The 15796-nt window shown below is 33.8% G+C and overlaps 1 protein-coding gene across 9 annotated transcripts in view; it reads right to left on the reverse strand.

Annotated features, from left to right (window-relative positions):
* Nucleotides 1-15796, reverse strand: part of LOC105337857 (ral GTPase-activating protein subunit alpha-1) — a 41857-nt gene that overhangs the window by 23587 nt on the left and 2474 nt on the right. For 7 of the 9 annotated variants that reach the window (XM_011442772.4, XM_011442771.4, XM_034469391.2 and 4 more), the window contains exons 2-20: nt 14757-14867; nt 14268-14317; nt 13883-13940; nt 13683-13726; nt 13415-13583; nt 13124-13245; nt 12798-12936; nt 12043-12181; nt 8596-8842; nt 8319-8390; nt 6930-7040; nt 5735-5965; nt 5568-5641; nt 5317-5431; nt 4272-4394; nt 3316-3436; nt 3023-3148; nt 2754-2927; nt 2143-2232 (exon numbers count right to left, since the gene is read on the reverse strand). In XM_011442772.4, the coding sequence (XP_011441074.3) occupies nt 2143-2232; nt 2754-2927; nt 3023-3148; nt 3316-3436; nt 4272-4394; nt 5317-5431; nt 5568-5641; nt 5735-5965; nt 6930-7040; nt 8319-8390; nt 8596-8842; nt 12043-12181; nt 12798-12936; nt 13124-13245; nt 13415-13583; nt 13683-13726; nt 13883-13940; nt 14268-14317; nt 14757-14867 (2316 nt within the window). The remainder of the gene's footprint in view (nt 1-2142; nt 2233-2753; nt 2928-3022; nt 3149-3315; nt 3437-4271; nt 4395-5316; nt 5432-5567; nt 5642-5734; nt 5966-6929; nt 7041-8318; nt 8391-8595; nt 8843-12042; nt 12182-12797; nt 12937-13123; nt 13246-13414; nt 13584-13682; nt 13727-13882; nt 13941-14267; nt 14318-14756; nt 14868-15796) is intronic. The other 2 variants (XM_034469396.2, XM_034469395.2) reach the window with 2 other exon arrangements.

The following is a 15796-nucleotide window of genomic DNA, read 5'->3' on the forward strand; positions in this document are numbered from 1 at the left end:
TGCCCTTTATTTCAGATAATACATCAAGATTTATACTTAACGATTCACTTCAATTACATTTAAATATTTTGCAGAGTTTTGTACTTTATCATGAAAGAGTAATAAGACATTTGATCAATTTCTACAAAAAAAAAAAACAAAGTCTGCAATATACGGGTTGAAATAGCTTTTCCCAGTTAAGTAACGCCAGATTGCATGTTTACTATGATTAGTTTCTCTTGAAATTGATGGACTTTGAAAAGTTTCGATAATTAATCAACGTGCAAGTTGCTTTTGTTTACATGGGAGTTGTCCAAGATTTTGACATGTATCACATTTTATTTTATTTTTGAATAATTCATTAGAGACTAGTAGAAATAAATCATGAGAGAAACAGTGACATTACATGTATTATAGAACAAGTTTAAAATAAATTGCCCCCAAACCTGTCACATTTATAATGCACATATTTCAATCAAATTGTTCACATCTTCATCAAAATGACAGTTTGAAATCACAAATTTTGACCTTTTATAGTGATCAAACAGGTCAGGCAAAATCATTTGTATTTTATAACAAGAGAGATTTTAGTTTAATCAGCAAAATTATATGTCAATTTTTAATGTGAGAAAGAAATACAAGCCACAAACTTTAAATACATAAACCTACACAAATTATTGCAGATGTTTGTAAACCTTGATACTAACAGCAATACTGTAAGTCTACATGGTGGACACAGATTTACTCTGGAGTAACTAAATGATGCCACACCATTCTCATCTGGGTACAAATACAGGTACAAGTATTTAAGTTAAGAACATTCAAATATGCAGCATTAAATTAAAGGCCATTCGTACACAGTTTGTACTTATGTTTTTCATCAGTACACAAGTATACAAGATGCATCAAAAAGCTTAGCTAAACATAAGACACAGTTAGAGGTGTAGCTCTGTGTACCTATGTTTTGTATATGTGTGTATTGCTCAATTAGAGAGGTGGAGATGTGCGAAGCTATGTTTTCTGAACATTATATTACTCAGTTAGAGAGGCGTAGGTGTACATAAAATGTCATATGTTTTTGTAAATGTATATGGCTCTGTTTAAGAGGTGTAGCTCTATGTACTTATGTTATGTGTACATGTATATTTCTGAGTTACACAGGTGTAATGATGCGTATGTTTTCTGTACATTTTTATTGCTGAGTTAGATCAATTTAAGCAGTGCATACCTATGTTTTGTGTCCATGTATAAGACTGAGTTAGATTGATTTAAGCAGTGTGTGCCTATGTTTTGTGTACATGTATAAGACTGAGTTAGATCTATTTAAGCAGTGTGTGCCCATGTTTTGTGTACATATATAAGACTGAGTTAGATCAATTTAAGCAGTGCATACCTATGTTTTGTGTACATATATAAGACTGAGTTAGATTGATTTAAGCAGTGTGTACCTATGTTTGGTGTACATGTATAAGACTGAGTTAGATCTATTTAAGCAGTGCGTACCTGTTTTGTGTACATATATAAGACTGAGTTAGATTGATTTAGGCAGTGTGTACCTATGTTTTGTGTACATATATAAGACTGAGTTAGATCAATTTAAGCAGTGTGTGCCTATGTTTTGTGTACATGTATAAGACTGAGTTAGATCTTTTTAAGCAGTGCGTACCTATGTTTTGTGTATATTTTCATATTTTTATTGCTAAGTTAGATTTAAGCAGTGTGTACCTATGGTTTGTGTACATGTATAAGACTGAGTTCGATTGATTTAAGCAGTGCGTACCTATGTTTTGTGTACATGTATAAGACTGAGTTAGATTGATTTAAGCAGTGCGTACCTATGTTTTGTGTACATGTATAAGACTGAGTTAGATTGATTTAAGCAGTGCGTACCTATGTTTTGTGTACATATATAAGACTGAGTTAGATCAATTTAAGCAGTGCGTACCTATGGTTTGTGTACATGTATAAGACTGAGTTCGATTGATTTAAGCAGTGCGTACCTATGTTTTGTGTACATGTATAAGACTGAGTTAGATTGATTTAAGCAGTGCGTACCTATGTTTTGTGTACATATATAAGACTGAGTTAGATTGATTTAAGCAGTGTGTACCTGTTTTGTGTACATATATAAGACTGAGTTAGATTGATTTAAGCAGTGCGTACCTATGTTTTCGGAAGTGCTGGAGATTGACACTGTACATGCAGGTATAACCGTGCTATCATGCTTCTCTCTCATCTCTTCTGACGTCACACCTGAGAAAAAGTATCGAAGTCCATTAACAAATAATTTCTCCTAAAGTTTTGTATTTTATCTTAATTCCACAAAATTCAGGAGTAGAACAATTTTTTTCACTCAAGATATAATTTTTTCTTCGTTTTGTATTACAGTAAATCTAAAGCACTAGGAGAGTTGTGAGCTACATTTGATCTAATAAACATATTTACTTGAATATTCAGCATAGAGTTTTACATACATAAGATTTGACCTTATCATGAGTGTACCATGGGTAATGAACATGTAAATTATGGCCTATGCAAATAGAAGTATACATAAGTTAAACAAAGAATAAAATAACTCTGTAAAGCTTCTGCTGGTGGCAGGATCATGTCACAATACATTATGATTATCATATTTTCAAAGAGCATTGCACTGCATGCAATTTGTTAAAAGTAAAACTTTGTTTTATAACAGCCATAACTCATCTCATTCAACATGCATTATAAAATTAAATTGTTACAATTGTCTGACTAAATGGACAGAACAGGGTCTGTACCTTTTAATCTCTCCACCAGGTCCTTAGGGTCGGCCAGATTGCCGTCACTGTTGCTCCTGATGTAGAGGGCAGAGTCCGAGGCATTGGAGGGCTGGCGGGAGTGGGAAGGTGAGGGCTCCCCACTCAGTGACCGCTGCTTATTGAGGTCAGGCCGTGACTTACTGCCACCAGCTCCTACAGCACAATCACAGTTCATATCATTCAAAAACCATGCACCTGTACAGACATTAATGGGTTTATTGATCTATGTATGTATGAGTCTTACTGACCATCACTCTTGTATTTCCCCCTCTCAAAAGGAACAGCATTGCTGGTAAAGGCCTTGTCATTGGGAGGCTCATTCTTGCTCCATGACCGGGAAAAACTCTTGTCATTGCTTTTGTTCCTAGGGATCTCTAATTAATTAATCAACAAATTATTACGCTAACTTTACAAGACATAATTCTAAAAACAATTATTCTACGGATTTGTTATATTCAGATATTTCATCAGAACATCTGAAAACAATTCTTTCGAGTTGACTACAACACATGTACATGTAAGTCCTGTAAGAGTTGTGTACCTTGACTCTTTCCCCTGCGCCTCTTCTCTTTCTGCTCTGTCAGCCGCTGTAACGGTAGGTCCGTTAGATCCAGTCCATAAACTTGCTTAGCCAGCACTCGAGTCAGTGTGTCCATTGTGTTCTGTTGAAAGAAATATATTTTACATCTGTATCCAAGTCACATAGTAATTATTTCCAAATAACAAAATAAAAACCCGCATAACATTTCTTTGTTTAATCACATTATGTAGCATACATACAGAATAAATCAAATGTAACTTAAAAACAAACGGATGAGTGCTGAAACATGTATGCAGCATACAGTATGAACAACAAAAAATCTGTATAGAACCAAAAATCATAGGAAAAAGAAAATTGATATTCTTCCTTAGTCTGTAGCTATTTAAGAAAATCAATAAAGAAAAATATGTTAGAAGTCAGTTGATCTGACAAATGCGGTATTTCATCACTCACTGTCCCAGTTTGCAAAAGATGGCTACTCAAGGAACTGGTTTAAATATATCTATCGGAAATCACACAATAACTTTTACCATCACAAATTTTTGATTATTCACTGAAAACAACAATAAAAGCGTTACTTGTTAGAGAGTACTTCCCCCTTGCTGACAAACACGTTCACTGTAAGAAGCTGGTGTTCAACAAATTTACCAACATATCTGCCTTAAACTTTGACATGAAATTTTTGGCCATAAACCAAAATTTAGTAAAGAAATATTCCCAATATTTTAGTTTTTAAATTTGGTAATGTTCCTATATTCTTATACAGAGGTCTTCCTCTTAAGGAGATAAGTATACTGTAAAAATGGCCATGACCATTGAGCCTCTTAATGGTACTAATACAAATACATATCACTCATTGTCCAAAAGCCACCTGATGATGGTGCTAAAACAAAGAGGATACCATCCACTGCCACACACAGTCATTCACTGTTAAAATAGCAAGACCATGTACTTACGGCCCACTGTCTGATGAGTTCTGGCCAGCCTGACAGGGAGGAAAGCACCCCAAGGAACTGGTCCCATAGCTGACCACTAACAAACACACACAGATTGGCCCTGATCCAGGTCACAATGATCGTCTGAAATAGAGAATAGCATGGAATTTACAATCATGGACCACCACGGACATAACAAGTATATACAGTAAGTATAATTTGTAGACATAAGAAAGAAGTCAATGACAACTGAAAAACACTCTATCCATGTATAATGATGATGATCTAGTGAGGTAAAGGGGCTTACCAGTATCTCCATTGTACCAAGAAAGCTACTCATGGATTATCCATTTACTGTTAAAGTTAAAACTTTTGAGACTAGCAACATGTTCCCAGAAAATCCACTGAAAGACTTCAGGGTGCTTGACTAGGTATTTTTAAGTTTATACAAATCACTATTAATCAATATGCTCCTGTCTGATAAAGTTTCAACTATTGTCTGGGCTCTCGGCCAGTACTTAGTGCTACTTATCCAAGTACTGAGGCTACTCCAAGTCAGTATAGGTTCGGCTCAGTTCAAAGGAAGCATTCCTTAAACAACATTTGAACTGATAAAACCAAATTGTACATTGTATACAAAACTTCTATTTTTCAGTGTTCATCAACCATCAATAGCACTGAGTACATAAGAGAGGTAAATTGAAAATTTGATTCAAGCTGTCCTCCTTTTGTCGCATTTATATTTTTACAATAATAAACAGACAATTTTGCCATCTGTTGAAGCTCTAGTGCTTATTTCACAACAGATTTGCCAATTTTAGAAGTTCAGGAGAAAGAGATGTTGAGGTTGGGGGGAGATATCATTGATTTTTAAGTTTTGGCTCCAAACTTATATCAGATACCTGTAGTATATTAAACTTATATCAGACACCTGTAGTATATTAAACATACATAAGATTTATTATCACAATACCAGTAGGGCATTTATTCACATATGATCTAACACATTACAAGAAAACAATAAGCTACAGAATTGTAAGCAAGCTGTTCTGACTTGTATAAGTACCTGAAATATTGGAGTAGCTAATCTTTTCTGGAGATCCGTTGGTTTACGGTTGAAAATGGGAACATCTCCTAGTACCCCTGTTGTAATACACAGCAAAACCTGGAGCATTTTCTCCCTAATATTCAAAACAATAATGTGTGTTAGATTGTTGAAGTTTCAACCATAAGATGTAGTTGTGGAATCTACAGTTAATCTCATTCCATCACAGTGTTTGATGTTCCATAAATACAGAAACATCAAATAGTAATTACCAAGTCTTCTGTTCCATGTTGATATTCATGACTAGATATCTGTAGATATTAATAACCTTCTTACATAAATCCACCTGCAATGAGAGATTACAACATGGATTCTTGCTCCAATGAATACCCAGTCCTAATACAGGAAACTTGCTCATTAACTCATCAATCTGGGGTACCTGCTCTGACATGGCACTTTCATCATCTGTCTGCAGAAGGAAAACATTGGCGGAGTTTACAATGAAGACCTGTAGGACTTTCTGAATGCCTGCTCTGACATCATTTAACCTCCCCCCATCCGCTAGATCCCCAATGGCGCCCAGGTAAGATGCATTCCTAATGCGAGAATTGTTGATAGAATCCAAAGACGGCAGAGACTTGGACAGGTCTTTGGTCTGTGGTGCAGATTCCTGGGAGAAACAATAGTCTTGTGGATTCATATTTCTCATGTAATGAAAGAGGTCAAAGACAAAATTAAAACTAATGATAATTTAATTGTTCTTTAGAAAATTAATTGTTGTTGTGTATACCAATAACCATTCCAAGTTTAACTTTGCTTATTTTGTAAAAATATTGATACAAACTCCAAGTCTATCTTAACTTCTTTGGTAAATATACCACGGTATACCAGGTAGATATATTTTCACAGCTGATCTTTGGCTATTTTGTAAGATAGATGTACATTTAGATACATACTCCTTGTTGATCTTTGGTTATTTTGTAACATCATAGACAGCAATGCATACTTTAAATTCTTATCAGGTTATTTTGTAAAAATACAGATACATGTATCTATGGATACCCAGTCAATCTTAGCTAGTTTTGTGAAGATATAGATACCGGTACATGCGTTGAAGGTTATTTTGTAAAGATAAGGATACATACTCCTTCACAACAAGCAATAAACTCCTGACAGAACCAGACTCCCTAAAAATCTCTCTTTTTTAATTAACATACTGGGTAATAGAAAATATTTTTTAAAAACCTTTTTAAGGCTTGAATTAATTTTATGAATATTTTTGATTAACTCTCAAAGAATTGGCCCATAAAAGAAACTTTTAAGTTTTCCAAACTTGAGTTATTACCCTGTACTGATTGTCAAAATGTTTTTTTTACTATATACATCTATATCAAAAGTATTACATGTACAAAGGTTCTGATGACTACTATATGTTATTTCACAAGATTCAAACCAATGCCATCAAGAGAGAAAAAATTGAAAGATTTCAAGTTCTATACCTGGCTTATATAATATATGTACATGTACCTACTTGGTGTAAAACCTCATTATACAAGAACATACATTAAAACTTAAGTGTAATACATATATATGTAATAGAATATGAGACACTACACATTCTTGCTTATACATACATCTGACGAATCCTCTTCCAATATATCAGATAAGCTGCTATGGTGATCTGGAGCATGACCTAAGCCTATATCGGACGGTTCTTGCATGAAGATAGGTTTTTGGTCAGCATGCTATGTAAGGAAAAACAGCATTCAGTTTATGCACAAGAGGAGCATTAAATTGGATGGAGGCGCTAAACTGTTAGTAACCTTAGTGTCCTACAATCTCACTGTGAAACATTCAACAAACTTCTAAATTTGCAACATCCATGCAATATACCTATGTTACAATGCACCAAGTAATACATTCCAATACATCATGCAACTAGACAATGGTTAATAACTGTGTCTTCTGCTTATAACTTAAATATAAGTACTAGGGTGGATCATGTATGACCATCTCAATTGTTTGCACGTATTCCTCAGCTCCAACATTAGTTATATTTTTCTCTGTTTAAATATCATTAGTAAAATCTCAATGCTTTGTTTTGCCATCAGGAACAAAATAATTCTGTGAAGTTCAACGTGTTTTTCCAAAAATATCTGGAAAAAGTTTTTTTCAAATAATAGGTAATTAAAATATGAATGCACAAGAAATCTGCATACAAATGTAAAATATATAAAACATAAAAAGAAATATTTATCTATTGAAAACTAAGGGTTGAAAAAAAGTACTCATTAACAAAAAAATACTATGCTCTGTCCAGATTTCTATTTTAGTAACTTTTATCATCAATTTTCTAGATAAATAAATATAGAATGATAAATATATTACATACAGCAGAGAACACTCAAAATAGATGTGAGGAATAAAGTCCAAGGTTTCCTCTAAGACAAGTGTCCTCTCCTTTTTTTTCTTTTTTTTTTTACAGTATTTAGTATAAGGCCTACATATATTACACAAATTCCTTATTTCTTATTTCTTTAATCTTAAGAGCTCTATATAACTTGCACAAATTTTTTCACATTATCAGCTGGGTATTTTCATGTCGATTTCAATTCAAAATTTCCAAACGCTATTCATTTTATGTAGGATATGTCTTATTCATGTTAACGCTAAAAAATTCATACACTATTCATTACCGGTACATGTAAGATGTGTCTTTGAATCTTAAGTGATAGAGGTAGTGTTTCAAATACAATACCTTAACTTTCTTTATTCTAGTCAATGAATGTAGTTTATATACAAAGGTATTTATCTAAGTCGAAATATCAAGCAATACATGTAGAAGAAACATTATATTATCAAGAACAAGTGACAGTAACAGAAACCTGGGACAGAACATAAGTTGTTAGACTATCATCAAGATTCTATATTAATGTTTGACTGTGAGTTACCCATACATGCATCCCTAGCATTCAGTTCTACCTGTGTAATTCTCCATACAAACCATGGCTGTAGTTAATTACCTGAAACCAGTCCTTATAAACACTGATCACTGTTTTGATGGACTTGGACTGATTCAAGGAAAACAGAAATGCCTGAAAGTAGAGACACAGTATTACATATTAATTTATCAAACAATGCTGGGTTGTTTTTTATGTGTTTGAATATGAAAAGGAGACAGTCACAGAGCAAGAGTGCAAGAGAGAAAGAAAGAGACAATGAAAGACAGACAAGCAAATTAAATGAAAAGAATATTTAGTGGATAATGTATGTAACAGTATGTTATTAAGTTAATTCAACCTGTCTGAAGGACTCATGGATGATGTTGATGTTCTCGCGACTGGTCAGTAACACAGAGCGGACGATGTCGTTCTCGTCCACCCACTCCTCGTAGCAGAGACTGGACGTCATGGAGTCGAGCTCTGAGTGGTGGGAGCCCGTGGACAGCGTGCTGGCATTACTCCCCGGCATGTTCTCTGCTGCGGCCGCCATTGGCTGGTCTGTCTCTGTTATGTCCTCCTCAGAACCCACTGTCTCCGGAACTTGACTGTTTGAAACACACAAAGGAATGCCTCATTTCATGTGATTTAATATTTAATACATATTCCGGTGTCTTTTTCTGTAAAAACACCACAAATTGATTCTGTTATATATGGTCCTATATATTTCATCAATGACTTTTTTAATATTTAATCATTCAATTGCTGAAAATCATATAAATATAAGCAATAAGGAATCATTCTTTGAATATTATGAGATGATCATATACAGTCTGGCGTGATTAAATCTATCATAAAGCCCTCTGGGCTTTATTGAATATGATCACCCTGAGCGTATTTGATCCCCTTATAATACTCAAAGAATGATTCCTTATTTCTTAATTGAATGTCCATTCAGCTTAATACATTTTTCAAGTAAACATCTACCGTTACATTAAATCAAGGAAAAACATAGGTAATCACAGATTACAAAGCTCACCGAGACGAGGCATCACCCCTATGAGACCACCTTTATCATATTATATGAAAATCATACTTTTTGATCTTGGGTATTCATGGATTCTGTTTTGACACAAAATCATATATCATCTGTTAAAAAATTGTATGATAATCATATGTTCATATATTAATCAATATAATAATATAAAATTAAATATTGCATCCTATCATACTTACAATATATATCATATAATACAATAAAATACTGTAATAAACAAAGACGATATTGTAAATATGAAATGACATTGTATTGTGTTAAACCTTATTGTATTTGATCACATAATACAACATTATTATATATAATACAATATTGTATTAAATGATACAATATCATATTACATAATACATCATAACATTGAAACATATGATATTATATTGTATAATATAGTATGATATATTGTATTGTATGATATTGTATAATATTTGATACATAATATGATATTGTATCATATGATACAATATAATTTGATATAACATTGTATCATATCAAATGATACAATATTATGTGATAAAGTAAAATATTATATAATACAATATTATACATACATATTGTATCATATGATACAATAATATATCATATAAACCAATATCATATTAAACAATATCGTATGATACGATAATATATAATATTACAATATCATATAATATAGTTCAGCGTGATATAATTGTAAATTACAGAAACCAATATCATATTATACAATATCATATGATACAATATAATATTGTATCATAATATACAATACTATACAAAACAATATCATGATACACTATCAAATCATAAAATATCCAAAAAATTGATACAATATCATATCATATAACTTTTTACAATATAACATATGATATTATATTGTATCATATTAAACAAAAGTGTTTCATATCATACAATACTTTATCATAGGAATCGTGTTATATCATTTAACAACAACCTCATCTTTCTATCAAGCAGGTTTAAGTGAGGTAGGAGATTTCTTTAGCATCCTTGATAATGGAGATCAGGCTCTGCATCTGAAGCAACCTCTGCGTTTCATTTATAATATAGTTAAATCAACTATGCAAGCTATTATCTATAAATCATGTGACCTGTTCAAAAAAATCTAAACTTCATCCAGCATCCGAAACCTATGGCTCAGATTCAGCATTCAAGCCTGTCAGGTGCATCAGTATACATAAGACCCATCTCCATGCAAGTTTGGTGAAGTTCAGACCAGTAATAACTAAGATATCATCATCAGAGGGCACAAGCAATTAAAACTTAACCTGCTCCAGCATCCACAACCTATGGCTCAGATTCAGCATCCATGCCTGTCAGGTGCATCTGTATCATAAGACACACCATCCATTCAAGTTTGGTGAAGTTAGGACCTGTAATAACTAAGATATATTTTTTAGCATCCTTGATAAATGAGATCAAGCTCTGCATCTGAAGCTTCCTCTGTGATTCATTCATATTACAGTTTAGTCAACTATGCAAGTTTGAAATAGTACTATCATCTATTAAACATGTGACCTGTTCCAAAAAACTTAACCATATCCAGCATCTGAAACCTATGGCTCAGATTCAGCATTCAAGCCTGTCAGGTGCATCAGTATCATAAGACGCACCATCCATGCAAGTTTGGTGAAGTACGGACCAGCAGTAACTTAGATATTGCTATCAAAGGGCACCTGCAACAAAAACTTTAACCTGCTCCAAAAACCTTAACCTCCTCCAGCATCCGAAACCTATAGCTCAGATTCAGCATTCAAGCCTGTCTGGTGCATCAGTATCATAAGACACACCATCCATGCAAGTTTGGTGAAGTACGGACCTGCAGTAACTAAGATATCATCATCAGAGGGCACCTGCAACAAAAACTTTAACCAGCTCTAAAAACCTTAACCTCTTTCAGCATCTGTAACCTATAGCTCAGATTCAGCACCCAAGCCTGCCTGGTGCATCAGTATCATAAGACACACCATCCATGCAAGTTTGGTGAAGTACGGACCAGCAGTAACTTAGATATTGCTATCAAAGGGCACCTGCAACAAAAACTTTAACCTGCTCCAAAAACCTTAACCTCCTCCAGCATCCGAAACCTATAGCTCAGATTCAGCATTAGGCCTGTCTGGTGCATCAGTATCATAAGACACACCATCCATGCAAGTTTGGTGAAGTACTGACCTGCAGTAACTTAGATATTGCTATCAAAGGGCACCTGCAACAAAAACTTTAACCTGCTCCAAAAACCTTAACCTCCTCCAGCATCCGAAACCTATAGCTCAGATTCAGCATTCAAGCCTGTCTGGTGCATCAGTATCATAAGACACACCATCCATGCAAGTTTGGTGAAGTACGGACCTGAGTAACTTAGATATTGCTATCAAAGGGCACCTGCAACAAAAACTTTAACCTGGTCCAACAACCTTAACCTCCTCCAGCATCTGAAATTTAGGACTCAGATTCAGCATCCTAGTCTTTCAAGTCCATAAGTAGGTCCAGATGCATCATCCATGCAAGTTTGGTGAAGATAGGACAAGTAATAGCTTAGATACAGGACATGCAACAAAAACTTTAACCAGGTCCGGACGCCGACGCCGACGCCGACGCCGAGGGTATAGCATAAGCTCCCCCTGACTTCGTCTCGGTGAGCTAAAAATAGTTTGGTGATTAAAAGATACCGTAACTAATGCTTAGAAACAATCAATAGGAACTGTAACTAAATTGAACACAAGTATAACTATGTGTACACAGCCAGAGGCTGTTACTGACTTTTCTATGGCTTTGTCATGCTGCTTGGAGATGAAGACAAAGTGAGCCAGCCATTTGATGAAGGAGTAGCGGCAGTCCGACACGTTCCCTGGCATGTCATGGCTCTCCAACTCAGACACTTGACGAGACTCAGGTAAATCTATAAAATATTTTTACTGCAAATATTTGTGCTCTATAAAACATTCTAACTCATTTAACTCTCATACATACATGTAATTGTAAGTTTTATTGATTTGGTTGATTCCAGAAACAGTACAGGAATACAAGATGGTTTTTTTCATTATGACCCAGTCATACACAACGGATTAAATGTCGGATTAGCTACGGAAGCGATACGGCATCATTCGTGGCGATATGTATTGACCCGTGGCTTTTCTGTCTGTTATCGTATCCAAATGTAGCAATACATGTATAGCTGCGATCATTTTTGAACATGTTCAAAATTTCACTATGGATGAAACCACAGTGGTACTTCCTTAGTAAAAATCACTAAACCATTTTAGAACGTAGAAATCCATTTTAACTCCGTATAAATCCGTTGTATTTCGTATGTATTAATTTGTATCCATTCCGTAGTGCATCCATACTAACTCCGTATCAATTAACGATCATTAGATTTTCCGGTGTTAACCGTGGAAAATATTCCATAATAGAACCGTGGAGTTGATCCGTGAATGTGTGACTGCGGAATTAAGATACTCATCTGAACTTTCTGAATCTTTAATCTATAAAAACATTGTGTTACATGTACTTACCTAATCTAGGATTATATATATCGCCAGCCTTATCAAATGTTGGCAGAAGCCACATCAAATAAGAGGACTTGAAATTATCAAATAGGAACACAAAGCAAGTCTCTCTCATCCTCTTATTCTTCCATTCTACTTTAATGACCTGCAATACAAAAACAGTACATATGTACTTCTCTCACATACAAATTCTAGTTAACAGCAATGATTTAAAGACATAAACTACAATTATATCCAGACATTTTAATCAGACTTGTATAGCTTTATTCCAATAGTATCATCTTATAACAAATAGTTTGTGGGTCCCTTTTTTAGAAATCAATGATCCCTACCTCTGATACCATATAGTAAATCAAGGCATCAAAGTAATGCTTCGTTATATTGTCAGGTAGTTTTTCTCCACTCCCAGGTAATATTGGAGTTATGTCCCCTGATATAATAATCCCACTGCAACCTGAAATGGACAACATTCACAGAATAATTAAAGCAGCTCAAGTACTTTAGAAGTTCATTAATAGTATACATTCATAATTCTTTCAGAAGAAACATAATGGGAAGCAGACAAATTATTTTACTTCCCCTTTTCTGTGTTTACATGCCTCTATTTTGACTCAGTTACTTACTCTCCTTACTCTCAGCTCCAGATTGAGATTTTCCGTACAAGACTTCCTGGTGAATCCCCTTTCCCAGGCCGGGCACCAGCTGAAGGAAGATTTCATGACATTCCTCTGAGGCATTCTCATTCAGTATCTGATACCACAGTAGAAACAGCCGAATACCATCCTTTCTGATCTGTGTTACAAATAAAAAATTTTATTGGTGTATTAATGAAAATTGTCATATGAGTTGAAGATTATTGTCATTTCAGTTGAAGTTAATTTTGCTACACACCTTTAATCCATTTCCAGGATGCAACAACTTTTTAAGTATTCTCCCTATAAAAAAAAAAGAAGCTCAAGATATGATTATCTAAATTTATATATATGTACTTGCTCTATGTAGTATGTACTTGTATATCTACATGTAATGTTCTTTTATTTAACCGGTAAATATATCATGTTTTTTTGCTCAAGTTATTTATTGAATCTTACCAATGCTGTGAAACATCCATCGCTTGTGAATTAATTCAGGTAATAAGGTGAGTATTTTCTGAAATAAAATGTGCATTTTAAAATATACATCCATCAATGCAAAACATCTATAAAAAAAAAAAACTACCATCAACACTTACCAATACATGTATATAAATTATACTAGATGTAAGGTTTGATAAACAAATCATTTCAAAAAGTTTTTAAAAACAGAATTTTTTTCATGGACTCGTTTATATACATGTAGTGCAGGTGGTAACCACAAGATAAATTAACCCATGGACTGTGATTAATATCTGTAAACCATCAGCCACTGTGTGTATATACTACGTGTATGTGTATATAAACTTACATAGACTGTATAAATATGGATATAAAAACTCACCTCAAACACAAACAGGATCGCGTCCAAGTCCTCCCTGTGAGCTCTGTTAGCTGTCAGTGAGAAAGATATCTAGTCAGTAACAACAAATATCACAATTCTTCTGGATATCAGTGAAAAAGATATCTACTTGAATACCCATGGATATCCTAAGGAGAGATGTATAACCCACAGATATCACTGCTCTGTTACCCATCAGTACATCACATCTCTATTGGATGTCAACAAAAATTCTAGTTAAATCAATACCGGTATGTCTTATCCCCGATGGACATAAGTTAGAAAGATTATCTATCCTGGTAATTATAAACCAGATATCTACTCAAAACCCATTGATATCTGTTGGCTGGCAGCAAGAGAGATATTGTAGCTAGACAAACTCTATTGACAATGTCATTAAAACTAATGCTACATTGTATTCATTAACTTATGTATTTATCAAATATTCATGGGACTATATCAAAACTAAAAAAAACACACACAGATTTATACCTCTTTGCTTTAGATCTGCTTCTACGTTCGAGAAGTTGTCATTAAATATGAAGTAGATGTGTGAGTAGTTGGCTTCAAAGAAATCTTTGGCTTCAAGTTTGCTGTAGTTATCTGAAAGAAAAAAAAGGAATCAAGTATATATGGATTAAAAAACTCAAATATCTGCACAAAAAATCAATATGGTTATTTTGAAACATGTCATGTAAATTCTGCCTCCGACAACTTTAACTTTACCTGTATTAGACTCACTTTTGTTCAAGCATTATCATGCATAAATTTTTTGACAGAGGTTGGTTTGAAATTGTAATTTAAAAGAACATTTGACTTATTCAGAGGCATATAAACATTTGACTTTTTCAGATGCATATGTATACACATTTTTTGTGTTACAAATTGAGTTATTAATGTGTTAATACTGAATAATTCCTGTTCATTTCAACATACAAAAAAATCCACTATAATAAAATCTGTCCACATATGAGTTTATTTCCTAACAGGAAATGGAAGTATTCAAGTAATCCTCATGATCAAAGTACAACATTCTGTGAATGTGTCCTGATAAGATCAATCTTAGGCTGGGGAGTCTACATCCCAATAGCCATAAAATAAGTTCAATGATTCAGAGGGAGGCCAAAGTGTTTATTCCAACATTGTCTGTCTCAGGAAACACAGACCTAAGAACTGGATATGTATTCAGCTGAGTGGAAATTAAATTAAGCCATTTTGATATTCAAAACTAATTATAGATTTCCTTGTTCCTTATTCCCACTTAAAAAAAAAAATAAAACCAATCAAATCTACATAACAAAATTATTTTGAAAAGTCAGTGTATATTGAAAAATAAAACCTTATAAAAAACAAGCAAAAGTATATAGGAAGACAAGATGTACTCATAATTCCAAAATCACTCTATCACCTGTTTTAATTATAATTTCACTTTCATGCTCTGTAGAAAGCTTTAAGTATTCTCATTCCCATCTTTAGAAGTGTCAAATTATTTCCACAGAAATAAAACATATACTTCTTCAAGAGTGATTACA

The sequence above is a fragment of the Magallana gigas genome, chromosome 6 (genome assembly GCF_963853765.1).
Source record: "Magallana gigas chromosome 6, xbMagGiga1.1, whole genome shotgun sequence".
Lineage (NCBI taxonomy): Eukaryota > Metazoa > Mollusca > Bivalvia > Ostreida > Ostreidae > Magallana > Magallana gigas.